General features: G+C 44.1%; 1 protein-coding gene across 4 annotated transcripts in view; it reads right to left on the bottom strand.

Moving 5' to 3' along the window:
- The window catches only part of VSTM5 (V-set and transmembrane domain containing 5), a 182,814-nt gene that overhangs the window by 16,196 nt on the left and 139,042 nt on the right, over positions 1-27,576 (bottom strand). For 2 of the 4 annotated variants that reach the window (XM_056561475.1, XM_056561476.1), the window contains 2 exons: positions 9,374-9,651; positions 6,800-6,861 (listed from right to left, as the gene is read on the bottom strand). In XM_056561475.1, the coding sequence (XP_056417450.1) occupies positions 6,800-6,861; positions 9,374-9,462 (151 nt within the window). In that variant the 5' untranslated portion in view covers positions 9,463-9,651. Of the gene's footprint in view, positions 1-6,799; positions 6,862-9,373; positions 9,652-10,099; positions 10,184-27,576 lie in introns of those variants that run through there. The other 2 variants (XM_056561477.1, XM_056561478.1) reach the window with 2 other exon arrangements.

The following is a 27,576-nucleotide window of genomic DNA, read 5'->3' on the forward strand; positions in this document are numbered from 1 at the left end:
CAGGGCCAGCCTGGCCTACCGAGATTCCGGGAAAATTTCTGGTAGCCCGCCCACCCTAATGCGGAAAGTAGCACAGGCTGGCCGCTGCCTGTCCAACTCCAGCAAACAAGGTCCTGACACTGGTATCAGGACCTTGTATGCAGGGGCAGACTGACTGGCCAGTCCATTCGGACATGGTCAGAGGGCCCGGCCGAGTAAAGGGCCTGCCGCCACAACTGCTACTGAGGATCCAGGACACTCATCCCAGATCCCCAGTGCTTTCTGCTGTGTGTGCGGCTCACACACATACAGCAGAAAGCGACCTCTCTGTATGAGCTGCATCGCTGATCGCTGCGTGGGATATAATCAGGTGAGCATCATTTTTTTTAACATCCTGGAAAGGAGAGGGAATGGGGGAGTTTGTTGGGGCTGGAGGGGACGATGACTCTGCTGCCCACACCTACTGTGGGGGGAACTCTGCTGCTTACACCTACTGTGGGGGGAACTCTGCTGCCTACACCTACTGTGGGGGAACTCTGCTGCCTACACCTACTGTGGGGGAACTCTGCTGCCTACACCTACTGTGGGGGAACTCTGCTGCCTACACCTACTGTGGGGGAACTCTGCTGCCCACACCTAATGTGGGGGACCTCTGCTGCCTACCCTACTGTGGGAGGAACTCTGCTGCTTACACCTAATGTGGGGGAACTCTGCTGCCCACACTTAATGTGGGGGAACTCTGCTGCCTAGCTAATGTGGGGGAACTCTGCTGCCTAGCCAATGTGGGGGATTCCTGTCTAGCTAATATGAGGACAAACTACAAAACTAATAGGTAGTTTGTTATATTGGTAAGATATACAATATACATATATATATATATCACATAAACAGATCACACTGTGAACAGGGGGGTACAGGTCAGCGGATGTAGGAAGGAGCGACACGTGTTTCACGCTATTCAGCGCATTGTCTGGCTCTACTTACCTGTCACCACACCTCTCCTTATATACCCGCCCTCTATGCTCAACTGTTTCATAATTGCCTGACGTTCCAGTGTGTCTCCAATGCGCAGACTCCTCCTTATCCCCGGGATCCCAGGTAATCCTCGCACCGCCGCCTCCTCTGATGTCACGCGATCCGACTCATGTTCAGCACCTCAGTGACGCTGGCATAGCCTATCCAGGGACAGGGATTTTCCCCGCCCTGGGTGGGCGTGTCAGCTGTCACATGAGTCGGATCGCGTGACATCAGAGGAGGTGGCGGTGCGAGGATTACCTGGGATCCCGGGGAAAAGGAGAAGTCTGTGCATTGGAGACACACTGGAACGTCAGGCAATTATGAAACAGGCGAGCATAGAGGGCGGGAATTTAAGGAGAGGTGTGGTGACAGGTAAGTAGAGCCAGACGATGCGCTGAATAGCGTGAAACACGTGTCGCTCCTTTCTGCACCGGCTGAACTGTACCCCCCCCGTTCACATGAAATAAAGTACACTTATGAAGAATGAAGATTAGTGAGTGCAATCTGATTCTTTTCTACATTGAAGATTGATTGCCATTTGTTCTGAACGTTCACGGTCAGCACCACCACATTGTGCACATTAGCCTCCCACCTGTATAGCAGATACTCCACGTTGTTGCTACCAAGGGACTTAGAAGCTAAGTAGTGCCAGTTCGCATCTACTACATACATATATATATATATATGCATTAATATTGGATGCGTGTATATGTATAATATATATATATATGTATGTATATATATATATATATATATATATATATATATATATAGCCACATAAAGTGATACTCCTGCACTTGCCGTCCAATGGCTGGCACAATGACGCAGTGCAATAATGCCTCCATGGTATGGTATGCCTCCAGCCCAGGTCTTCTTTCGGCCTCTGGGGATCGACACAAAACACTACACTGAGCTGATTGCAGGCCACAGCGATGTGTTGCCTTGGGCCTACTTGTAAGAAAGGGCACTTGACAGACAGTTGGTTACAATGCGTGTGTCCCACCACCCACTGGTACCCCCAGGGTCCTAGCTTTCCAAACTTTTCATGTTGTTAATACCCTTTTTAGACGTACAGAGTTTGGTGACACACCCCTCACCATACCGCCAATTTGAACATATAACCTTGCGCATCCTACGACCAGTATCCAGAACCAGCATTAGAAATGTGGCTGCTACCCCCCTCTGCAATTTAATTTCCCTCCTTCATCAGCCCCTGTGTCATAGCATTATGGGAAAAGTTTTGATCAGTGGGTGTGCGGGTGCTGATTCTTTCACAATCCCTAATTAAATGGGCCCTGTCAGGATCAAAAACCTTTTATATGTTGTACATCTTCATATTATGCTTTCTAATATACCTAATAGAAAAAAATGATATCCTTTTAAAAGAAATTATGGCTAATAAAAAAGACCACTAGGGGTCCCCATACCATCCAGAACCTAATTCTTTCCGGCTGCATCATCATCTTTGTCCCAGCTGGAGCACAAGCTGGGACAAAGTCCATGAAGTGAGGGCGGGAGTAGCACTCCTTTGTGATCACTCCTGTCCTATCAGACTGCAGCATAAAAACAGAGAGGAGGGGGTTACAGAGCAGCCTGCAGTGATTGGATGAAAAGAGCCAGCACTACACAGAAGACTCAAGGAGGAAATGAATGCATAGGGAATGAGGGCGGGCCCAGTGCTTGCCTCAGACACGCCCCTTCCTGAGCAGTGGATGTCAGAATTAATGGGCAGAAGAACAGAGGGATTTTTGAGTCAAGTACAGAAGCTAGACACATAAAAAAGACATGTAAAGAATCTACACAACCTAGTGAGTAACATATAGAAGCATTATTTCATTTTCTGTAACATGACAGGTACGCTTTAAATTAACTCATTCCTGCTATAACGTAGAAGTAGCAGTAAAAGAAGTATCAGTTCAAATGAGTAAAGGTCTGACTGTAAACCACAGTCCCATACCATGTAGTAATATTCTTTTTTAGCTTGGGATATAGGACAAGAAAACAAAATCTGCTAAATCAACACCAAATAAGTTAAGCTATGTACATGTAAAATTATTATTATTATTTTTTTTTAAATGCAAACTTTATATGTTGAGATAAACTGTAAAACGTTGTAAAGAGATAAGACTTCATGTTTGTCAGTCTTACAATAGACCATGTGTTCCTGGACTGTACAGTTCTTCCTGTAATCCTCCTGTACTGTAAAACAAACACGTAGCCCATCCCAGCCTTATCTGGAGGTGTAGCCGTAGCGGAGTATGAGAAGGATGTGAGGGGCGTGGGCACTTCTCATGGTGAAAGTAATTTCCCACTATCTCCACCCTGGTAGATACACACGAGGTGATCACAGACACAACAGAGCAAGGTTGACTTTATGTTGACATTATTGCAGGAGTTAATATGTACGTGGAGTTAGCATACATGGGTTTATATTCGTAAGTTTTCACTACTAGTGTATGGACTTTGCTTTTTATACTAGAGCAAACAAAAATAAGCTGGCGTTTTCTATTTTCAGCAGCTTATTAGTGGGCTTTGCTCTGTAGGCTGGGACCAGTCAGCAGAGTCATCTCATCATTAGATGGTGGACATGTTAATGACAGCTCATGTGTATTGTTTGAGCCTGAAAAGTAGAATAATAAGGCTGGATGCACACCAAGTTTTAGCTTCTCATCACAGGTATACATTGGCATCCCACCAAGAATGGAGTGCCGACATTTACTGTGTCGGACAGCAGAGGGTGCCATTCATTTCAATGGCCTGAACTGAGTTAGGCTGGGTTCACACTACGTTTTCTCCCATACGGGAGCGCATACGGCAGGGGGGAGCTAAAACCTCGCGCTCCCGTATGTCACCGTATGCGCTCCCGTATGTCATTCATTTCAATGAGCCGACCGGAGTGAAACGTTCGGTCCGGTCGGCTCATTTTTGCGCCGTATGCGCTTTTACAACCGGACCTAAAACCGTGGTTGACCACAGTTTTAGGTCCGGTTGTAAAAGCGCATACGGCGCAAAAATGAGCCGACCGGACCGAACGTTTCACTCCGGTCGGCTCATTGAAATGAATGGCATACGGTGACATACGGGAGCGCGAGCTTTTAGCTCCCCCCTGCCGTATGCGCTCCCGTATGGGAGAAAACGTAGTGTGAACCCAGCCTTACCTATTGAGTCAGTTCTGGCCTTATACAGTAACTTAATAGGACTTATTAGTGCAGGAGACTGTGTTATTGAGTCTCATTACAATAATGTATATTATAGAAAATTATACCCAGCACTCACCAGTGAGGCTTAACCAACGAAGGTTTATTGAATCATGTTGCAGAAATACAGGCAACGCATTTCGGCGTATGCCGAAATGCGTCGCCTGTATTTCTGCAACATGGTTCAATAAACCTTCATTGGTTAAGCATCACTGGTGAGTGCTGGGTATATGCTGACTTTTCTCCACCACCACGGGCACCACCACAAAAGACAGAAGTGCTGACCTACTAACCTTTAAAACTAATGTATACCAGCAGAAAGCACTAAGTGACTGCATTTGAGTTTATCCAGGTATTACTTAAAAAAAACAGCACCACTCCTGTGCTCAGGTTGTGTGTGGTATTGCAGCTCAGCTCCATTAAAGCAAATGTAGCCAAGTTATAATACCAGACACAACCTCAGGATAGGTGTGGTGCTGTTTTAAAAAAAAAAAAAAAAAAAAAAAAAGCTCAGTGTTTCTAATTACTGTTAATGGCACCCACTGCTGGATTCAGAGGGTATGAACATGAAGTTAAGGGGTATGACTAATGTGGTTAGTTAAGCATTTACACCTCATTTTGAAAAACAGTTCCCTCCCACCTGACTATTCAGTAAAAAGCACAAATAGTCAGCCAAATAGTAAAACCCTTTATACTAGGATATCCGCCATTAACCCCCTCAGATGCCGTGATCAATACAGATCACGGCATCTGCAGCATTGCGGACACTAAAATGGCTGATCGGATCGCTTGCAGCGCTGCCGCGGGGATCCGATCATCCAGCGTTGCAGCCGGAGGTCCCCTCACCTACCTCCGCTGCCTTCCATGGGTCTTCTGCTCTCATCTGCGTTCGAGCAGACCAGAGCAGAAGATGACCGATAATACTGATCAGTGCTGTGTCCTATACATAGCACTGAACAGTATTAGCAATCGAATGATTGCTATAAATAGTCCCCTATGGGGACTATTAAAGTGTAAAAATAAAAGTTAAAAAAATGTGAAAAACCCCTCCCCCCAATAAAAACTGAAATTGTCCCATTTTCCCTATTTCACCCCCAAAAAGTGTAAAAAATATTTTATATACATATTTGGTATCACCGCATGCATAAATATCCCAACTATTAAAATAAAATGTTAACGATACCGTATGGTGAACGGCTCCAGAGCTGTACTTACTATTCTGCTGGTGAGGTAACTGTGTACATACATTACATTACTTATCCTGTACTGATCCTGAGTTATATCCTGTATTAAACTCCAGAGCTACAGTCACTATTCTGCTGGTGAGGTCACTGTGTACATACATTACATTACTTATCCTGTACTGATCCTGAGTTATATCCTGTATTCTACTCCAGAGCTACACTCACTATTCTGCTGGTAAATTCACTGTATAGATACATTACATTACTTATCCTGTACTGATCCGGAGTTATATCCTGTAATATACTCCAGAGCTGTACTCACTATTCTGTTGGTGGGGTCACTGTCTACATACATTACATAACTTACCCTGTACTGATCCTGAGTTATATCCTGTAATATACTCCAGAGCTGTACTCACTATTCTGCTGGTAAATTCACTGTATAGATACATTACATAACTTATCCTGTACTGATTCTGAGTTATATCCTGTAATATACTCCAGAGCTGTACTCACTATTCTGCTGGTGAGGTCACTGTGTGCATACATTACATAACTTACCCTGTACTGATCCTGAGTTATATCCTGTAATATACTCCAGAGCTGTACTCACTATTCTGCTGGTGAGGTCACTGTGTACATACATTACATAACTTACCCTGTACTGATCCTGAGTTATATCCTGTATTATACTCCAGAACCACTTTTCAAACTTCTTTTTTTTTTTTGGCCCTTTAAAATCAGGAATACCAAAACAGAGCTGATCGTTTTTTTTTTTTTTTTTTTAAAACAGCGCCACCTCTGTTCTCAGGTTTTGTGTAGTATTGCATCTTAGTTCAAGTTGTAATACTGCACAACACCTGAAGACAGGGTTGATGCTATCCCTGGGTAACCCCTTTGATAGCACCCTTGATACAGACTGTGTGAATATGAGCTTGAGGGAGCAAGACTAATGTTCAGGGGGGTGTGGTTACTTTAACAGTTCCCTCCCACCTGACTATTCAGTGAAATGCACAGATAACCAAATAGTAAAACCTTTATATCTTGGGAACTAGGGGGCGTAAAAAGGAAGTAAATACACCATTGGAATCGGGGGAACCCAGAACTAATGATACTGATATAAAATGATATTAAAAACTACCAGGGGTGGTCTTTAAGCGAGAACATCAGTATATATGTATAATAAGTATATTGTAATACATAATATACAATTTGTAGTATTTTACACCTCACTTAACATAAAAAGGGGCTGCATATCGTCCATTACAATGTAGGTCTCTGCTATTTATGAAGACAGGAGACCATGACAGCATAATGATCCGGCATATTCTGCAGCTCCGTGCAGGCGACCTGTTAGATGAAAAGCATCATCCATTAGAGAGCTCTCAATGGTTTCCCTCAGATGATGGGCTGATACTTACATAGCATTAGGATTTCTAGGCTGAAATTACACAGGGGCAAATGCCTCAAGGAGACGGATGTCCTGATAATAAATCATAGAGGCAACTTTCACATGGACTGATTGGTTGAAGTGATTATTAAAAAATTAAATAACAAAAAAGAAAAATAATATTAATGATAATAATATATATATTATTTATTTATTCAATGTATTTATTTATACTATATAAATAAATACATTTATATATATGTATCTATACATATATATATATACATACACACATATATATATATATATATATATATATATATATAAAATATCTTTTTTATAAACACACAAATATATATATATATAAATGTTGTCTCCATAATTTTACATTCAAATTGCAGCGATCATAGTGATTAGATTGATGCAATAGGACGGTCATATGACTGGATCGACTGTACAGTTGGATCTTAGCAAATAATAATATGCATAAACAGCTTACTATTGCATACTATGCGATACGGCAATATTGCATTTTTAGCGTGAAAATCGGGATTGGCGCCAAAAATACATAAAGCAGTCCTAAATTTTCCATTTCTTTATAGCAGTGTTTCTCAATTAAAGTTGCAAAACTACAACTCCCAGCATGCCCGGACAGCTTTCAGCTGTCCGAGCATGCTGGGAGTTGTAGTTTTGCAACAACTAGGGACGTCCTGGTTGGCAAACCATATGGATGAATCAAAGACATACCACTGAGGGTTGCGCCAATTAACAATCTTAGCCCTACTACATTTAACAAACTCATCTCTGCTACATCATAATGAAAATATTGACATTTTGATAAAGCTGTAGTGTAGATGAACTGGTTGAATGCAGCAGAGCTAAGATTGTTATTTTGGGCAAAATCCTCTCTGACACATCTTTATCAAAATATTAATATTTTGACAAAGAAAGCAGCATAGATGATTTGCTTCGATGTAGCAGTGCTAAGATTGTTAACTGACGCAACCCTCAGTGGCTTGTCTTTGTGTCATCTATATCGTTACATAGGACTGCATAAAAGAGCAAATTGAATGGTGCTGTTCAGGAATGCTGGGAGTTGTAGTTTTGCTATAGCTAGAGGCACCCTGGTTGGAAAACACCGACCTATAGTATGTTTACCTGCAGTCCTATGTAAGCATATAGATGACACAAAGACATGCCACTGAGGGTTGTGGCAGTTAACAATCCTAGCCCTGTTGCATGGAACAAACTTTTCTCTGCTTCATCATCATCATCATCATCATCACAATACCTATATTCTGATAGAGATGTAGCATAGATGAGTTTGTTAGGTGTTACAGGGCTGGCACAACCCCTCAGTGGCATGTCTTTATGTCATCTGTATGGTTACATAGGACTGCAGAGTAGAGTCATTTAAATGGTTTTATATAACGTTTACCTGCAGTCCTATGTAACTGTGTAGATGACCTATAGGACCATCATAGGATGAGGTATAGATGATACATAGGACTGCAGAGTAGAGTCATTTAAATGGTTTTATATTACGTTTACCTGCAGTCCTATGTAACTGTGTAGATGACCTATAGGGCCATCATAGGATGAGGTATAGATGATACATAGGACTGCAGAGTAGAGTCATTTAAAATGGTTTTATATTACGTTTACCTGCAGTCCTATGTAACTGTGTAGATGACCTATAGGACCATCATAGGATGAGGTATAGATGATACATAGGACTGCAGAGTAGAGTCATTTAAAATGGTTTTATATTACGTTTACCTGCAGTCCTATGTAACTGTGTAGATGACCTATAGGACCATCATAGGATGAGGTATAGATGATACATAGGACTGCAGAGTAGAGTCATTTAAAATGGTTTTATATTACGTTTACCTGCAGTCCTATGTAACTGTGTAGATGACCTATAGGACCATCATAGGATGAGGTATAGATGATACATAGGACTGCAGAGTAGAGTCATTTAAATGGTTTTATATTACGTTTACCTGCAGTCCTATGTAACTGTGTAGATGACCTATAGGACCATCATAGGATGAGGTATAGATGATACATAGGACTGCAGAGTAGAGTAATTTAAATGGTTTTATATTACGTTTACCTGCAGTCCTATGTAACTGTGTAGATGACCTATAGGACCATCATAGGATGAGGTATAGATGATACATAGGACTGCAGAGTAGAGTCATTTAAATGGTTTTATATTACGTTTACCTGCAGTCCTATGTAACTGTGTAGATGACCTATAAGACCATCATAGGATGAGATATAGATGATACATAGGACTGCAGAGTAGAGTCATTTAAATGGTTTTATATTACGTTTACCTGCAGTCCTATGTAACTGTGTAGATGACCTATAAGACCATCATAGGATGAGATATAGATGATACATAGGACTGCAGAGTGAATGGATGCAACATGTTGCTGTGTAAACTGCAAGAAAATGCTGGCACTTGTGGTCCCACAATGGCCACTCGCACCGCAGGGCACTGTGCAGCAACATGTGGCCTTCCTCTCTACAATGTATGTACTGCAGGGTATTGCTGGCACTTGTGGTCCCACAGTGACAAGTCATGGGCACTTACTTTGATGGATGTGATGAATGAGACATAGCGTGAAGAACAGCGGGCTCCAGGCTTTGAGATTCTTCATGGGAGAGATGGCGAGGGCACATGTCAGCAGGCTCCTTTGTATCTGGTGTGGCAGTACAGCATGGTGGTGAGGATGGCGGAGACGTTATGGTGTCTTCATAGATGGATGCAGCACCTGCTCTCTGCACTTTACTCCTCACCGCTCCTTATATCTGTTGCTGAGGAGCCGCAGTCGCTCAGACTCTGGTCAGACCAGTTCTCGCAGGCACGTCCTTTAAAAGGAATAGAAACACACACAGCAAATGCAGCGAGCAGCCTGTGTGCAGCACATGCCCAGTTATTGATTTATGGATATGGCTGCACTACAATGACTGTGTCTGTATACAAGAGGCGACAATGCTACTGCCAATATTATGGGCCAAAAAGTGTATGCACCCCCCACACACATACACAACAGTGGTCTAGATTGGGGGGGGTCACTTACTTAGTCTAGCATTTCCCAACCAGGGTGCCTCCAGCTGTTGCAAAACTGCAACTCCCAGCATGCCCAGACAGCCTTTGGCTGTCCGGGCATGCTGGGAGTTGTAGTTTTGCAACAGCTGGAGGCACCCTGGTTGGGAAACACCGACTTGTCTCTTTTTATTCAGATGCCGGAGTCAGTAGCAACCAGACTACCCCCATAATATCTCCTATAAGACCGCTATCTGCGGTGAATCATACCACCGCCTAATACGCTTTTAATGTGGACCGTAATAACAGCTACAGACACTGGGGGAGATTTATCAAAACCTGTCCAGAGGAAAAGTTGCCCAGTTGCCCATAGCAACCAATCAGATCGCTTCTTTCATTTTGAAAAGGCCCTCTGAAAAATGAAAGAAGTGATCTGATTGGTTGCTATGGGCAACTCAGCAACTTTTCCTCTGGACGGGTTTCGATAAATCTCCCCCATTGTGTTTTATTGATTGCATATCATTGCTTGCCAGAGTGTCCCCATAACACGACTTGTTTCTTATTCAGATGACAGTAGCAGCTGCAGGACCCCCACAACAGCACCTATCACATTGCTCTCTGAACCCCACATCGCAGTGAACACCACTTGCTACACTTCTACTGTGAACCATACTAGCTGCAGCCACTCTGCTTTATTGCCTCGTTGACTGAATATCACAGCCTACCAGAGTACCCCCATAACAGCAGCAGCCACAACACCCCAATGGTCTGCCAGAGAACCTGTCACATCATTGTTATAGTGCAATCTGCCAGAGAGTCCCCATAACATAATGAATTGTTCACTTTCTTCTCATTCAGATGAATGCAACTTAAGAACCCCCACAACAGCACCTTTCACGTCGCTCTATAAATCCCCACATAACACACCCTGCTACACTCCCACTGTGAACCATACTAGCTGCAGCCACTCTCCCTTATTGCCTTGCTGATTGGATATCACAGCCTGTCAGAGTACCTCCATAACAACAGCAGCAGCCACAACAACCCAATAGAAAGCCCCAGAATGGCACATGACAGGGGGAGACTGGCAGGCAGAAGAAGGGTTAAAGGGGTCAGAGTAAAGGCAGGGAGTTGTTGGACGAAGGTGGGGGGGGGGGGGGGGAGCTAGGATGTTATAAAAGGCAGAGGGATGGGGGATAGGGACAGTTGGCACGTGGCCACAGAAGAAGAAGTGTTGGTGTGTGGCTGAAGAAGGTTCACCTTTGGAGATGATGTCCCTCAGCTCCATTTTGGACCGGATTCGGGAGGAGGCGCTGCGCCGGGGCCCAGGAAGGTTGGAGGCCCAATTTGCTGCCCTGATGCCGGAGGTTCCACAGTCTGTGGCTGCACAGGCTACCCGGACCAGTGGTCGCGGGATCCAGCTCATTTGTTGGCCAAAACGGCCATTTAGGAGGCATTCCGCCTTTTGCCAGTGCAGCTGGATAGTTTTTTCCTGCTGGGGTGTTCACTGGGGGGGGGGGGGGGGGGGGGCGTTTTTTGTTGATTTGTGTTTGCCCATGGGTTGTTCTATTTTCTGCGCTTATTTGTTACAGTTCAGCACGTCTTTGGAATAGGTGGAGCGGCAGGAGGCGCAGGAGGACTCCGTGTTGCACTACCTGGACGACTTTTTGTTTGTGGGCCCGACGGGGTCTTGAGTTTGTGTGATTTTGTTGCAGGTCATGGAGCAGATGGCGCGCTGGTTCGGGGTTCCGTTGGCCCTGGATAAGACCGAGGGGCCCACCACATCGGTTACATTTTTGGGGATTGTGATCGACACTGTGGCCATGGAGTGTCGGTACCCTGAGGACAAGCTGGCGTAGTTGAGGGATGTGGTGGCGCGCGGTTGTAGGTCAGGGAAGGTTCAGCCCTTGCTGGGCCGTCTTAGTTTTGCTTGCCACATCATGCCTATGGGGAGGATATTTTGCCGGCGCCTGGCGGCTGCTATGGCCTCGCCACGGCCTCGCCATTTTGTGCACCGGTCAGCCGAGGTGAGGGAAGATCTGAGGGTTTGGAGGGATTTTCTGGGGGGTTACAATGGGCGGTCTTTGGTGATGGGGCAGCCGGTTGCTAGTGGGGAGTTGGAGTTGTACATGGATGCGGCTAGTGGGTTTGGTTTTGGGGCCTACTTTCAAGGTCAGTGGTGAGCGGATCGGTGGCCGGAGACTTGGAGGGAGGAGGGTCTGACAAGGAATTTAACTTTGTTGGAATTGTTCCCGATAGTGGTAGCTGTTGAGGTCTGGGGGGTCCCAGCTGGATAATCGCAGGGTTTGTTTCCACTGTGATAATCTGGGTGTGGTTCCGGCTATTAACAGTCAGACGGTGTCTTCGCCGCCAGTGGTGCGGCTGATGTGCCATTTAGTTTTGAAGGGGTTGGAACTTAATGCTCATTTTGTCGCTGCTCATGTGCCGGGGGTTGAGAACTCCATTGCTGATGCCATTTCTCATTTTCAGTGGGGGCGTTTCTGGGAGTTGGCACCAGCCGCGGAGGCTCAGGGGATCCCTTGTCTGGTGAGGTTATGGAGTCTGGTCTAGGGGTGGCTTGGGGCTTGGTTTGCAGGTCTGTGAGCGGGGCGATGTGGGCTACTTACCGGCGGTGGTGGACAGATTGGGAGTCTTTGAATGGGCAGTTGGGAGTGTTGATTTCGTGGGCTGACTGGGAGGCGGCTGTGCTTTTTTATGTGGGGAGGGCTTTTAGTCAAGGGGTCTCCCCGTCCAGCTTTAGCATTTTGGTTCAAGGCCTGGATTTCGGAGCTGGTTGCTCCTAGTCGGTGTGTCACGGGCGGTCTTTTATTTACGGATGTCCGTTTGCAGGAGGGGTTGTTGGTGTGTCTGGTTCATCGGTCCAAGACAGATCAATTGGGGTGGGGTATGGTGGTGCGGTTGGCTCCGTTAGCGAGTTCAGGTATGGGTCCGGTAGCTTGTTATCTTGTTTTCCTGGAGGTGCGCCCGGAAGGGGGTGGGCCTCTGCTGATACATGCGGATGGTATTTTCTTTCACGTTTTCAGTTCATTCAGGTTTTTCGGCGATGTTTGTCGGCTGCAGGGTGTGCGGCGGGGTAATACAGTTCTCATTCCTTCCGCATTGGGGCGGCCACTGAGGCATCGCGGTGGGTTTGCGGCTGGAGGTGATTAGGCACATTGGGAGGTGGGACAGATATCGGATTTACGTTCGGCCGCATTTATTGTGATGTTTGTGCTTTGTTTAGTTTCCTTGTATTGTGTGCTGTTCTCTTTTCATTTTCAGGTGCAGAGCCCTGCCTGGTATGGATCGTTGGTCACTCCTATGTGGCAAGGGGAGGGGTCCGGCCAAATGGTCGCCAGTTGGGGTTGTCCCGCTCGGAGGCGCGGGCTCGGTGGCTGGGAAAAGGGGAGTTGCTGTGGGCAGGCTTGTTGGGGCATTTGCAGCATTATGTAGCTGTTGATCGGGCTCCAGATATGCTGGTGGTGCATTTTGGGGGTAATGACCTCGGGTTTCGGAGGTCCAGGGTTTTAATTGAATTTAAGCTTGCAGGCTTCTTTTCCTGGTCTGATTCTGATTTTGGTCAGATATTGTGGCGAGGAGGAACTGGTGAAGAGTGAGATCAGTGGCTGGTTTGAACCGGGCCCGTGCTAAGGTCAACAAGGTGGTGGGGTGCTTTGTGGCGTGCACTGGGGGCCTAGTAGTCCGGCACCAGGAATTGGAGTCGGGTGATCCTGAGTTTTTGACTCCTGATGGTGGGTGTTCATCTTAACACCATTGAGATGGATTTGTGGATGTTGGGTATTCGTGAGGTGGTGGAAAGGGGTGTGCTGTTGTAGTGGAAAGGGGGGAGGGGTCACACGCTACCATTGTGGAGGTTGCAGGATAGGGACTTGGAGGCACGGGTGGTAATTGTGGCAGTTGGTATGGTGGTCTGAGGTGGGCTGGGGACGGTATTCAGCCCTGGTGGATAGTTTCCTTGTGGGCACAGGGCCACAGGGACTGTTGTGAGTCTCTGGAAATTGGTGCCCTCGGGTCTGGTGATGCACTGCTGCGGTTAATCAGGAGACCCTTGATTATTGTTGGTATTTTCCTGCAATTACATGCAGTGTCCAGTAGATGGCGGACTGCACAGGCAAATGAACCAAGCAGTGACTAAAACTAGGGAAGAAGGAGTTTTGTAGTCATGTGCTAAGGAATCTGCAAGCAGGTTGGACCAGATCCAATGCTGGTAGCAGGATTTTATGTGGGCTCCATCTATTCAATGTGCATCAAGTGAAGGTACCCAACGGCCACTAGGACAAAGACTAGGATGGGCCACAGGTGTGCTTGTGGGTGGGTGAGGCCTATATACGCACTACCTTTGTCTGATTTTTGTGTTAAACTACATCTTACTGTTTATTATGTTATACATGGTTGTTTTTCTTTATGCAATACAAAGTTAGTTTCAAGTTAGCTTTGATTCAGTCTTATTGTTTTCTCAAAGATGTTCCCAATGGGATCCCACATCCATACCCAGGAGGATCCGTTGGGTGGAGGCAATCTGTAGGGAAACCTAGTGTTCCATCTCTCTGCAGCGCCCCCACAGAAGAAATGCAGTATCACTCACCTCTCAATAAAATGAATTGTGTAGTGATCGGATGGGTCTTTCTATGCAATAAGGCTCTTTGTGGCTGTTTTCCCCTCTAATAGATAAAGGTCCTAAGTGAGTTATCGCCCCCTATTAAAGGGGTACTCTGCTGGAAAACATTATTTTTTTTAAATCAACTGGTGCCAGAAAGTTAAACAGAATTTTAAATTCCTTCTATTTAAAAATCGTAATCCTTCCAGTACTTATCAGCTGCTGTATGCTCCACAGGAAGTTCTGTGCTCTTTGCTCACACCTCTGTCCATTTTAGGAACTATTCATATTAGGAGCAAATCTCCATAACAAACCTATCCTGCTCTGGACAGTTCCTAAAATGGACAGAGGTGTCAGCAGAGAGCTCTGTGGTCAGACAGAAAGGAAATTCAAACAGGAAAAAGAACTTCCTGTGGAGCATACAGCATCTGATAAATACTGGAAGGATTAAGATTTTTAAATAGAAGTAATTTACAAATCTGTGTAACTTTCTGCCACCAGTTGATGACATTTTTTTTTTCCAATGGAGTACCCCTTTGACTTGGAATTTCCTAGGGTATTTCAATGGGGTTTTAACCAAAGATCTCTTTAAATATTAAAAGGAACCTGTCATCCCTTTCCTGTTGCCTAAATCAAACTCAATGGGGCGGTCCCTGGTGGATTCTCCCAACCTCATTGCTTTGGATCAGTGGTCTCAAACTGTGGCACTCCAGATGTTGCAAAAGTTCAACTCCCAGCATGCCCGGACAGCCGTTGGCTGTCCGGGCATGCTGGGAGTTGAACTTTTACAACATCTGGAGGGCCACAGTTTTAGACCTCTGGTCTGGATTGATAGATCTCTTCTTGTTTGGGTATAAGGAGCGATCTATCGATCAAGGCCGGCAGGACTGGGAGAATCCGTCGGGGGGGCCACCCTGAAGAATCGCGGTTCAGGCAGCGGGAAAGTGATGACAGGTTCCCTTTAAATAAGCCTTATCTTATATCAAACACAAAAGGGACACTATCTAAGAGTTGTCACCAGCTTCTTATTTCCAGATACAGATATTTTACCGGTGGCCATGGCAGTTCCGGTTTTCTCCATGTAAGATGTAATTATCTCTTTGTGCTTCCTAAACCCAGAGCTTTATAATGTAATAGTTATTGAGTAGGTCTGGTCTAAAAATATATAGATTAATATTAAGTTCAGTAAACATAATAAATAGGAGTAGTAGTCCTCCAAGGTCCACCTGGGCAGGATCAACATCATATGCCTGTTTGGCTTTGACTATTAGAATTAATATAACACTTTACAGAGATTATCCAAACTCTATTATCAGGATACAACATTAATATTAGATCGATGGGGATTTGACTCCTGGCACCCCCCCCCACTGATCCACTGTTTAAAGGGGTACTCCGGTGGAAAACTTTTTATTTTTAAATCAACTGGTGCCAGAAAGTTAAACAGATTTGTAAATTACTTCTATTAAAAAATATTAATCCTTCCAGTACGTATTAGCTGCTGAATACTACAGAGGAAATTATTTTCTTTTTGGGACACAGAGCTCTCTGCTGACATCACGAGCACAGTGCTCTCTGCTGACATCTCTGTCCATTTTAGGAACGGTCCGGAGTAGGAGAAAATCCCCATAGCAAACATATGCTGCTCTGGAAAGTTCCTAAAATGGACAGAGGTGTCAGCAGAGAGCACTGTTCTCGTGATGTCAGCAGAGAGCTCTGTGTTCCAAAAAGAAACTAATTTCCTCTGTAGTATTCAGCAGCTAATAAGTACTGGAAGGATTAAGAGTTTTTTTTTATAGAAATCATTTACAAATCTGTTTAACTTTCTGGCACCAGTTGATTTAAAAAAAAAAAAAAAAAAGAGTTTTCCACCAGAGTACCCCCCTTTAAATGGACACTGACAGAATCAAAAACTTTTCAGTTATTGTACATCTTGGCAAAACATTAATCTTTCTAATATACTTCATAAAAAAAAAAATGTTATCTCCTTTTTATAGAAATCATGGCTTATAAAAAAAAGTCCACTAGGGGTCCCCATACCATCCAGAACATAATCCTGTCCAGCTGCAGTGTTATCATTGTCCCAGTTAAAGCACAGGCTCGGACAAAGTCCAGGAAGGGAGGGTGGGGGATAGCACTCCTCTGTGCTCACTCCTGTCTTATTAGACTCCTGTCTGAAAAAAGAAGGGAGGGGATTACAGAGCAACGTGCAGTGATTGGATGAATAGACCTAGCACAGCACAGCAGACTCAGGGAGGAAGTGAATACATGATGAGTGAAGGCAGGCTCAGTGCTTGCCTCGGACACGCCCTTTCCTGAGCAGTGGATGTCAGAATGAGTGAGCCGTGGAACGGAATGATTTGTGAGTTACAGTTACAGTTAGACACATAAAAGACATGTAAAGCACCTGCATTATTTTTTTCTGTGATATGACAGGTATGCTCTTCAATGTATAACACTTTTACTAGTGGGGGGAAGTGAATGGAACAATGCTGCAGCACTTTAACCACTGCAACTAAAAGTGGACAGTGGTTTTTATATGCATTTTTCATAAGATTCGTTTATTTTATACATTTTTTTAAGTTTTGTTTTTACGGTGATGTAAGAATGCATGCATCCAGAAAGGTAAGGAGCCTTAAAGGGGTACTCCGATGGAAAATATTTATTTTCATATCATACTGGCCACAGAAAGTTAAACAGATTTGTAAATTATATAGAAGAGTTGGAGAGGCTCTTGTCTGACTACCCACCAAATAAACCCGGGCTACCTAATTAGACACTTATACCCAAGGTGTCAGATTGTAGTTTGTCTGTAGAAATATATATATTAGGGCTCAGGGTTTGAGACAACTGGACAGGTTGTGTTTAAAGTAATATTTCAATTTATTGATCGTATATAATGTGACAATTGAATATTAGATAAAATGTAAATAGCAGCAACTGCGTCTCACAGGGCCCTTGTGTAGGCGCAGCACCAACTATTAAGAACTATAGCATATGTATAGTACAGTATATAAAATATAAAAATATACTTGTAAAAAATTATAAAAGATATAAAATAAGAATATAGAGACCACCATAAACATATATATAGAGAGGGATCTGGGTGGGAGAGTCTTAGACCATCCTCTATGGTAAATAATCTCCTCTCATAAAAAAGTCCTGCTCATATAGACCGATTCTGGTATTGTGGTAACCAATGGCAACCATAAGGTTAGTAACCCGTAGCAACCGTTCAGATGAGTCCGGCTATTTAAGCACTTCAACGTTTAAGTAGAAGATAAACTTGATATTTGTAGACAATATTCAACATGAAGAGCTAGTGTGCAGTTACTGTTAATATGCATGCATATTTGTATGATACTTTGTATCTCACCGCTCCCGAACACTGATGCGCTGAACTTCACGGGGATGCTGCGATCTCCTCCTGATGCGCTGTGTAATCCTGCAGTGTATTAGCACTGAGTAGCTGTCTTGGTAAGCGGCAGCATCACCGGAGACTCGGCCGTCTCCCACAGTGGTGATGTTGGTAGATGGTGGGTTGCGGGTGGTGTTGTCGCAGCGGTTCTGCGGATGCGCACGTACATGTGCCGGTGGCGTCCTCGTGGCAGCGAGGCACGGATGTCTCCTTCACCGGGTGTCGGGTGATTGACAGTTTATTGTCCGGTATCGGACTGCTATTGACTTAAGCAGGGCAAATATACTGGTGGTCTCAATAGTTATTGAGGGGACGCTGGACGCGTTTCAGGACTGTCTCAGTCCTTTCTTCAGCAGCAAAGAATAAGTGTATTATAAGTATAAGTATATTGTATTATAAGTGTATTATAAGTATAAGTATACTTATTCTTTGCTGCTGAAGAAAGGACTGAGACAGTCCTGAAACGCGTCCAGCGTCCCCTCAATACCTATTGAGACCATCAGTATATTTGCCCTGCTTAAGTCAATAGCAGTCCGATACCGGACAATAAACTGTCAATCACCCGACACCCGGTGAAGGAGACATCCGCGCCTCGCTGCCACGAGGACGCCACCGGCACATGTACGTGCGCATCCGCAGAACCGCTGCGACAACACCACCTGCAACCCACCATCTACCAACATCACCACTGTGGGAGACGGCCGAGTCTCCGGTGATGCTGCCGCTTACCAAGACAGCTACTCAGTGCTAATACACTGCAGGATTACACAGCGCATCAGGAGGAGATCGCAGCATCCCCGTGAAGTTCAGCGCATCAGTGTTCGGGAGCGGTGAGATACAAAGTATCATACAAATATGCATGCATATTAACAGTAACTGCACACTAGCTCTTCATGTTGAATATTGTCTACAAATATCAAGTTTATCTTCTACTTAAATGTTGAAGTGCTTAAATAGCCGGACTCATCAGAACGGTTGCTACGGGTTACTAACCTTATGGTTGCCATTGGTTACCACAATACCAGAATCGGTCTATATGAGCAGGACTTTTTTTATGAGAGGAGATTATTTACCATAGAGGATGGTCTAAGACTCTCCCACCCAGATCCCTCTCTATATATATGTTTATGGTGGTCTCTATATTCTTATTTTATATATTTTATAATTTTTTACAAGTATATTTTTATATTTTATATACTGTACTATACATATGCTATAGTTCTTAATAGTTGTTGCTGCGCCTACACAAGGGCCCTGTGAGACGCAGTTGCTGCTATTTACATTTTATCTAATATTCAATTGTCACATTATATACAATCAATAAATTGAAATATTACTTTAAACACAACCTGTCCAGTTGTCTCAAACCCTGAGCCCTAATATATATATTTCTACAGATTTGTAAATTACTTCTATTAAAAATATTAACCCTTCCAGTACTTATCAGATGCTATATACTACAGAGGAAGTTGAGTTGTTCTTTTCTGTCTGACCACAGTGCTCTCTGCTAACACCTCTGTCCATGTCAGGAACTGTCCAGAGCAGGAGAGGTTTGCTATGGGGATTTGCTCCTACTCCTAGTTCCTGATATGGACAGAGGTGTCAGCAGAGAGCACTGTGGTCAGATTGGAAAGAACGACACAACTTCCTCTGGAGCATACAGCTGCTGATAAGTACTGGAAGAATTAAGACTTTTAATCTGTATATCTTTCTGGCACCATTTGATTATAATTTTTGTTCCCCCACCATAGTACCCCTTTAACCCAAGCTTGCTATTGTGCGAAATTACAGGTCCCAGCTGGCCCTCTGCATAATATCTGCACATTCCTGGCTGCATGCTGCACATTGACAGTATTCAGTAACCCATAACTGTTGTTGGGAGACTAAAACACTCATTATGTCTCTGTAGAAATGTAAATGTTAACCTGCCTCTTGTTAACGTCTATTCAAAGTCAATGATACAAGGCGGATGAATTTCAATGAAGCCATAAATGTCAGTGATGAGTGCGCAGTCTGTCACCTGTACATCACGTTGTCCTTGTTATCTCTATAAAGCTGTAATTTGAATTGCTCTGTTAATTAGTAATAGCAGCTTCTCTCGTTTGCACTTAATTTCATTGCCTGGTTAGTGGAAATGGAGTTAATAATTTTCGCCAGGAGGCGCGGGGCACAAGAAGATATCCTGAAAGGTCTTATCATTTCTTGATGTTGTCACATGACTGTATCGATGACAACCAGAGCTGAGATTTCTGCACTGCGTGTTGCTTGTCTCAGTCCCTAATTGTTTCACACAAAATGGTCACTGTTCTAAGGCCACAGAACGTCTACACTTTAGTGTTTCTTTCAAATGTTCCTCCATTCTAGTAGTCATACAAATGAAGCCATAGGATAAGGCATGCTTAAAGCATACCTGTCATATCCCACAAAAAAAAAAAAAAAAAAACATTTTATATGTTACTCAGTACCTAATCCTGATCATGTACATATAATGATTACATGTCTAGCACCTATATTTCTCTCACAAATACCTTCTATCTGTTGCTCACTTGGTTTGTCATCCTGTGATTTGGAGGCGGCGTGTCCTCACTCTGCATGACTGCTGGGTCTATTCATCGAATCACTACAGGCTGTTATGTAACCCCCTCTTCCTTGCTGCAGTCTGATAGAACAGGAGTGAGCACAGAGGGGTGCTAGGTAAAAGTTGAGGTACACTTTAACTGTCAAGCCCTTTTTTGGCTATATTTTGGCACATATTTTGGCTTGTAATTCAGAACATATTTTTGACTGTAAACTCATAAAAAGTTGTCTTAAATTGAAATAGGGATTTTTTGAGTAATAGATATTGGTGAAGAGATGCTTCAGCTCCTAAAATATTTGATGCTGGCCCTGCCTGTTGTTGTCACGTTTAAAAAACTGCTTCTGAGACTCTAAGGAGAAATGGCCCCCACTGGTTCCATGACCAAATCAATGCAATGTCAAGCTGTTTGTGTACCTGGAATGAAGATTAGAAAGGTCCAGTTACCATACATTATGCCGTCCTACAACATAATCCTGAAAGTAGGACCGGTGTGATGTTCTCTCGTGAAGGCCTCTTTATGACAGTGGCCATGTGGGCTCCTGACCAACCTCTGACTATCATTGTGGGACAAAAGCAGGACTCATTGCTGAAAAGGATAGATTGGGAGGATGAATGGGATGGGGAGTTTTATCAATGACATTTGTCTTTTCTACCTAGGGCACTAACCCCTTGGAGCAGCCCTATCTATAGTTATCTCCATTTTTTTGGCCAAAAAGTGTGTAAAAATATACAGTTTTAGTCATTTATGCAATGTGTGTGTCTTATCTATTTAGAGAGTCCATATAGAAGAAATTCCCTTAAAGGGGTTGTGCAACGGGAGTTTTTTTTTTTAATTCCCGTTCAGCTTCCTAGACCAAATACCTCAAAGTGTGCCCCAGTACCAGGAAGAAGACAATGGCCTGGCCCCTATATGTCACATTGCCACTTAGTCAGTCACTGGCTGAGACAGGACAAAAAACAGAGATCCCACAGTATATCAACAGAGCATAGATACAAGTGCATAGCAACGATCACAGTGGTATAAAAACGTATCCTGAGAAGACTCCGCCAACACTAATAACAAAGTTTAAAGGGGTATTCTGGCCATAGACATTGTCACGATTCGGCTGGCAGGAGGTGGATCCTCTGTGCCAGAGAGGGATTGGCGTGGACCGTGCTAGTGGACCGGTTCTAAGCTGCTACTGGTTTTCACCAGAGCCCGCCGCAAAGCGGGATGGTCTTGCAGCGGCGGTAGCAACCAGGTCGTATCCACTAGCAACGGCTCAACCTCTCTGACTGCTGAAGATAGGCGCGGTACAAGGGAGTAGACAAGAGCAAGGTCGGACGTAGCAGAAGGTCGGGGCAGGCAGCAAGGATCGTAGTCAGGGGCAACGGCAGGAGGTCTGGAACACAGGCTAGGAACACACTGGGAAACGCTTTCACTGGCACGATGGCAACAAGATCCGGCAAGGAAGGGAAGGGGAAGTGAGGTTATATAGGGAAAAGCACAGGTGAATTCACTAATTAGAACCAGGCGCCAATCAGCGGCACACTGGCCCTTTAAATCGCAGAGACCCGGCGCGCGCGCGCCCTAGGGAGCGGGGCCGCGCGCACCGGGACAAGACCGACGGAGAGCGAGTCAGGTACGGGAGCCGGGATGCGCATCGCGAGCGGGCGCCTGCCGCATAGCGAATCGCATCCCGGCTGGGAGAGGTATCGCAGCGCACCCGGTCAGCAGGTCTGACCGGGGCGCTGCAATTGCGAGAATGTTGCGAGCGCTCCGGGGAGGAGCGGGGACCCGGAGCGCTCGGCGTAACAGACATCTTATTCCCTATCCAAAGGATAGGGGATAAGATGTCTGATCGTGGGGGGCCTGCCGCTGGGACCCCTCTCCATGGAGCACCCACATTCTATGCGGAGCTGGTGCTCCAGTCTCTGAAACCTCTTTGTTTCCGGGACTGAAGATGTGATGTCACCAGGGCCGGACTGGGCATAAAAAGCAGTCCTGGAAATAATTTCATACCAGCCCCACAGCATTGCGGCACTATGGCAGACGCCAGCAGGGCTGCCATCAGAAATTTTGGGGCCCCTTACACAGCTTAAGGCATGGGCCCCTCCACTTGACTCCCCCCCCCCCCCCAAGGGCTTGCCTGCTATTTTCCCAATTATCAATAATAAAAAAAATGTAAACCACAGGACAAGAAAAACAAGAGCCCTTTAGTTCAATGGAGAAAGACGGAGGAAATATTATCACCATGCATATTACCATCATACTGTTACTAACCAAATACTGTATAGTGATGCAAAAAATTGCAAAAAAATTGGTCTGCAGTGGCGCTGCCTTGTAGAGAACGGAATGAAGTTTCAGTCTTATAATTTAAAATCTCATTTATTGAAACATAAACTGAGATGTGGGAATGCAAAACGCGTTTCGAGGGTAAGTTCCCTCTTTCTCAATTGCAAGGAATAATATTATAAGGTACATACAGTCGGGCGCCATTTATATAAGGAAAAAAGGCGCAAAAAACAAAAACTCTGTACTGCCCACAAAGGGGCGTTTTCAATAAAATTCACATTCACTGTTAAAAAATGCATATGATCAGTTTTCTACACATATTATACAAAGACTTATAAAAGAACAATGCAAGTATAAAAAGCATGTGATTGCGTAGAATTATGTTAATATTCTATATATCTGTAGTCTTTTATGAGCGAGCGTTGTATTACAGTGTATAAGTCCAGAAAACAGGGTTGGACTTTGGGATAACCAAGACGAGGCTTGGAGCCGGATGTATACGTCATATCTAGCGCTGGTACGCTGGTTCATTCACAAACCACAGCGACCAATCATCATAGAGCCGCACATGACGTCAAAATAGTTAGTAGCCAATAGAGCACGTTATCGGCTGGGGGAATGTACGTCGTAAAGGTCGCTTCGTATGTGATAAATACGCCGACCAATCGCTATGAAGTGCAGAGCGAGGTGGCCAATCAGAATCACTTGTATTCTGTCAATGGATTGTGCAAGATTCAGATTTCAAAAAACGGCTGCTAAGCCATTCAGATCTTTTGCCGGATTGTTTGGTATTATCTGGTAAGGTGCTCGTATGTGTACGTAGCTACTTTTTGGTATACGCCATTGGTCTGGGCGATTGGCCTATCAGTGACAGGCCGGTATCTGTGTAACTTTTCAATGGTATTTGTGAAGGTCCCCGCTGTGAGTTTCGTAGGTCCAGTGACTGCTCTCTGTCCTGCTCCTGCCGCGGTGACCAATAGGAGTGGATCCCGATATGAACTTGGTCGTGGGACCCGAGGGAAAAAAAGAGAGAGGTTTCTTCTAGCACTGGTAGGTATGTATTTCTTAGATTAAATTGAGTGTTCGATATAATCATTCAAGCCTAGTGGGTTTAAAGTTTTCAGCTTGAAAATCCAGTAGTTCTCCCTCCTGCACAACTGCGTGTAGCGACGATGGCTGGTGGCCGGAATATGTTCTATGGGTAATACAGAGAAATCAGAAAACTTACATTCGTGTCGTAGTGCAGCATGACGAGATACGCTATGTTGTTGATAACCTTTTTTCACATTGGATCGATGGTTATTGAGTCTTGTGCTGAGCATTTGTGTGGTTCTGCCAACATATTGGGTGCCGCAGGTACATTCCAGGAGGTAAATTACATATTCAGTTTTGCAGGTCATTAGAGTTTTAATCTTAAATGTTTCACCAGTGGTTTTGGAGGTGAAGGCTTTGCAGAAAGAAATGTCAGTCCTTTTGGACAAAGGACTGAAGGATGGTATAATCAATAAACAAGAGTATAACTTTATCAAAATATCTGAACCTGATGTCCCCATATTCTATCATCTACCGAAAATACACAAATGCCTCAATAACCCTCCTGGACGTCCAATAATCTCTGGAATCAATTCACTTACATCCAATCTGTCGCAATACATTGATCTCCATCTCCAGAAATATGTCTGCCAATTACCTTCCTACACCCGTGATACTAGTGATTTTATCAACTCCATTATTAATCTGAAATGGGAAGATAATTTCTCCTTCCTTACCATGGACATAATGACACTTTATACTATCATTCAACATGATCAAGGAATCGCTGCAGTGTCGCGATACCTAGACCGCGACAAACAGATGCCCAGCGAACAACAGGAATTTATACTAGCCGCAATAAAATTCATTTTAGAACATAATTTTTTCAGATTCAATGGGACCATTTACAAACAACACTGTGGCACAGCGATGGGCTCTAAATTCGCACCCAGTTTAGCAAACCTGTTTATGGGAGCATTTGAGGAGCAGTATATCTATGAGCACCCCCTGTTCCGGCATTGTATTATTTACAAAAGGTATATCGATGATATATTCATCGTATGGGACAACAATACAACGGATCTTACAGAATTCATCTCCTGTTTAAACAAAAATCCATGCAACGTTCGTTTCACATATACACACTATGCAAATAATGCTGAGTTTCTCGATGTAATTGTCTCACATGACAATCGCGGACACATTAATACGAAAACCTTCTTTAAAGCCGTGGACGGAAATAGTTACCTTAATTTTAAAAGCTGTCATTCAGACAAATGGACCAAGAATATCCCTTTCGGACAGTATAAGAGAATCTGCCGGAACTGTACGACGGACCAAGACTACAAAGAGCAGAGCAAAATCCTGGATAATAGATTTAAGGAAAAAGGCTATCCGAAATCTTTGATCAGAAATAGTAAGCTAAAAGCGAGCCACCTTGGCCAGAAAACCTGCCTTCAACCTAAAACTACGAACCCAACAAATATAACAGAAGATAAAACCTATACATATAACCACTTACTCTACAGACCATCGGAACATTAAACAAATACTACAATCGCACTGGGATATATTACTACTAGATCCCTTCTTAAAAGACATCTTACCAGCACGCCCAAAAATCACCTTCAGAAGGAATCAATCTCTGAAGAACATGCTGGCCCCGAGCAAGCTGAGGAATATAAGGAAACCTACATTAACAACTAGCACTATCACAGGGGCTTTCCGATGCGGGACGGCAAATTGCAAATGTTGTTCCAACATAAAAAATCGATGCAAAGCCTTCACCTCCAAAACCACTGGTGAAACATTTAAGATTAAAACTCTAATGACCTGCAAAACTGAATATGTAATTTACCTCCTGGAATGTACCTGCGGCACCCAATATGTTGGCAGAACCACACAAATGCTCAGCACAAGACTCAATAACCATCCATCCAATGTGAAAAGAGGTTATCAACAACATAGCGTATCTCGTCATGCTGCACTACGACACGAATGTAAGTTTTCTGATTTCTCTGTATTACCCATAGAACATATTCCGGCCACCAGCCATCGTCGCTACACGCAGTTGTGCAGGAGGGAGAACTACTGGATTTTCAAGCTGAAAACTTTAAACCCACTAGGCTTGAATGATTATATCGAACACTCAATTTAATCTAAGAAATACATACCTACCAGTGCTAGAAGAAACCTCTCTCTTTTTTCCCCTCGGGTCCCACGACCAAGTTCATATCGGGATCCACTCCTATTGGTCACCACGGCAGGAGCAGGACAGAGAGCAGTCACTGGACCTACGAAACTCACAGCGGGGACCTTCACAAATACCATTGAAAAGTTACACAGATACCGGCCTGTCACTGATAGGCCAATCGCCCAGACCAATGGCGTATACCAAAAAGTAGCTACGTACACATACGAGCACCTTACCAGATAATACCAAACAATCCGGCAAAAGATCTGAATGGCTTAGCAGCCGTTTTTTGAAATCTGAATCTTGCACAATCCATTGACAGAATACAAGTGATTCTGATTGGCCACCTCGCTCTGCACTTCATAGCGATTGGTCGGCGTATTTATCACATACGAAGCGACCTTTACGACGTACATTCCCCCAGCCGATAACGTGCTCTATTGGCTACTAACTATTTTGACGTCATGTGCGGCTCTATGATGATTGGTCGCTGTGGTTTGTGAATGAACCAGCGTACCAGCGCTAGATATGACGTATACATCCGGCTCCAAGCCTCGTCTTGGTTATCCCAAAGTCCAACCCTGTTTTCTGGACTTATACACTGTAATACAACGCTCGCTCATAAAAGACTACAGATATATAGAATATTAACATAATTCTACGCAATCACATGCTTTTTATACTTGCATTGTTCTTTTATAAGTCTTTGTATAATATGTGTAGAAAACTGATCATATGCATTTTTTAACAGTGAATGTGAATTTTATTGAAAACGCCCCTTTGTGGGCAGTACAGAGTTTTTGTTTTTTGCGCCTTTTTTCCTTATATAAATGGCGCCCGACTGTATGTACCTTATAATATTATTCCTTGCAATTGAGAAAGAGGGAACTTACCCTCGAAACGCGTTTTGCATTCCCACATCTCAGTTTATGTTTCAATAAATGAGATTTTAAATTATAAGACTGAAACTTCATTCCGTTCTCTACACGGCAGCGCCACTGCAGACCAATTTTTTTGCAATTTTTTGCATCACTCCACAAGTTTATTGCCGATCTCTCATCGAGGACCCGGCTGGACCCTGCAGGCTGCAGCCAGAGACCATCTGACCCCATACGGAGGGGAGATATGCACATGTCAAGCTATACCCCAGGTGAGTACCACTAATACTGGGGTTGCGGACCGGGATTATCCCACTGAATTACGCGAGGCGCTATCCTCTCCCTGTCTCTTTTATCTTTTTTCCACACAAATACTGTATACTGAGACCAATATTACCAATAATACCAGTATACAAGGAGTAATATTATCACCATTCATATTGCCATCATACTGTTACTAACCAAATCCTGTATACTGAGACCAATATTACCAATAATACCAGTATACAATGAGGAATAGTACCACTATACATAATACCATCATACTGTTAGTAACCAAATCCTGTATACTTAGACCAGAGGATGGAAGCCCGGGCCAGCAGCAGCCCCCTTAAGGTAGTGAGAGCCAGCAGCAGAAGCCCCCTTTAGGCAGTGATAGCCAGCAGCAGCAGCCCCCTTTAGGTAGTGATAGCCAGCAGCAGCAGCCCCCTTTAGGAAGTGATAGCCAGCAGCAGCAGCAGCCCCCTTTAGGTAG

Source organism: Hyla sarda, chromosome 2 (assembly GCF_029499605.1).
Source record: "Hyla sarda isolate aHylSar1 chromosome 2, aHylSar1.hap1, whole genome shotgun sequence".
Lineage (NCBI taxonomy): Eukaryota > Metazoa > Chordata > Amphibia > Anura > Hylidae > Hyla > Hyla sarda.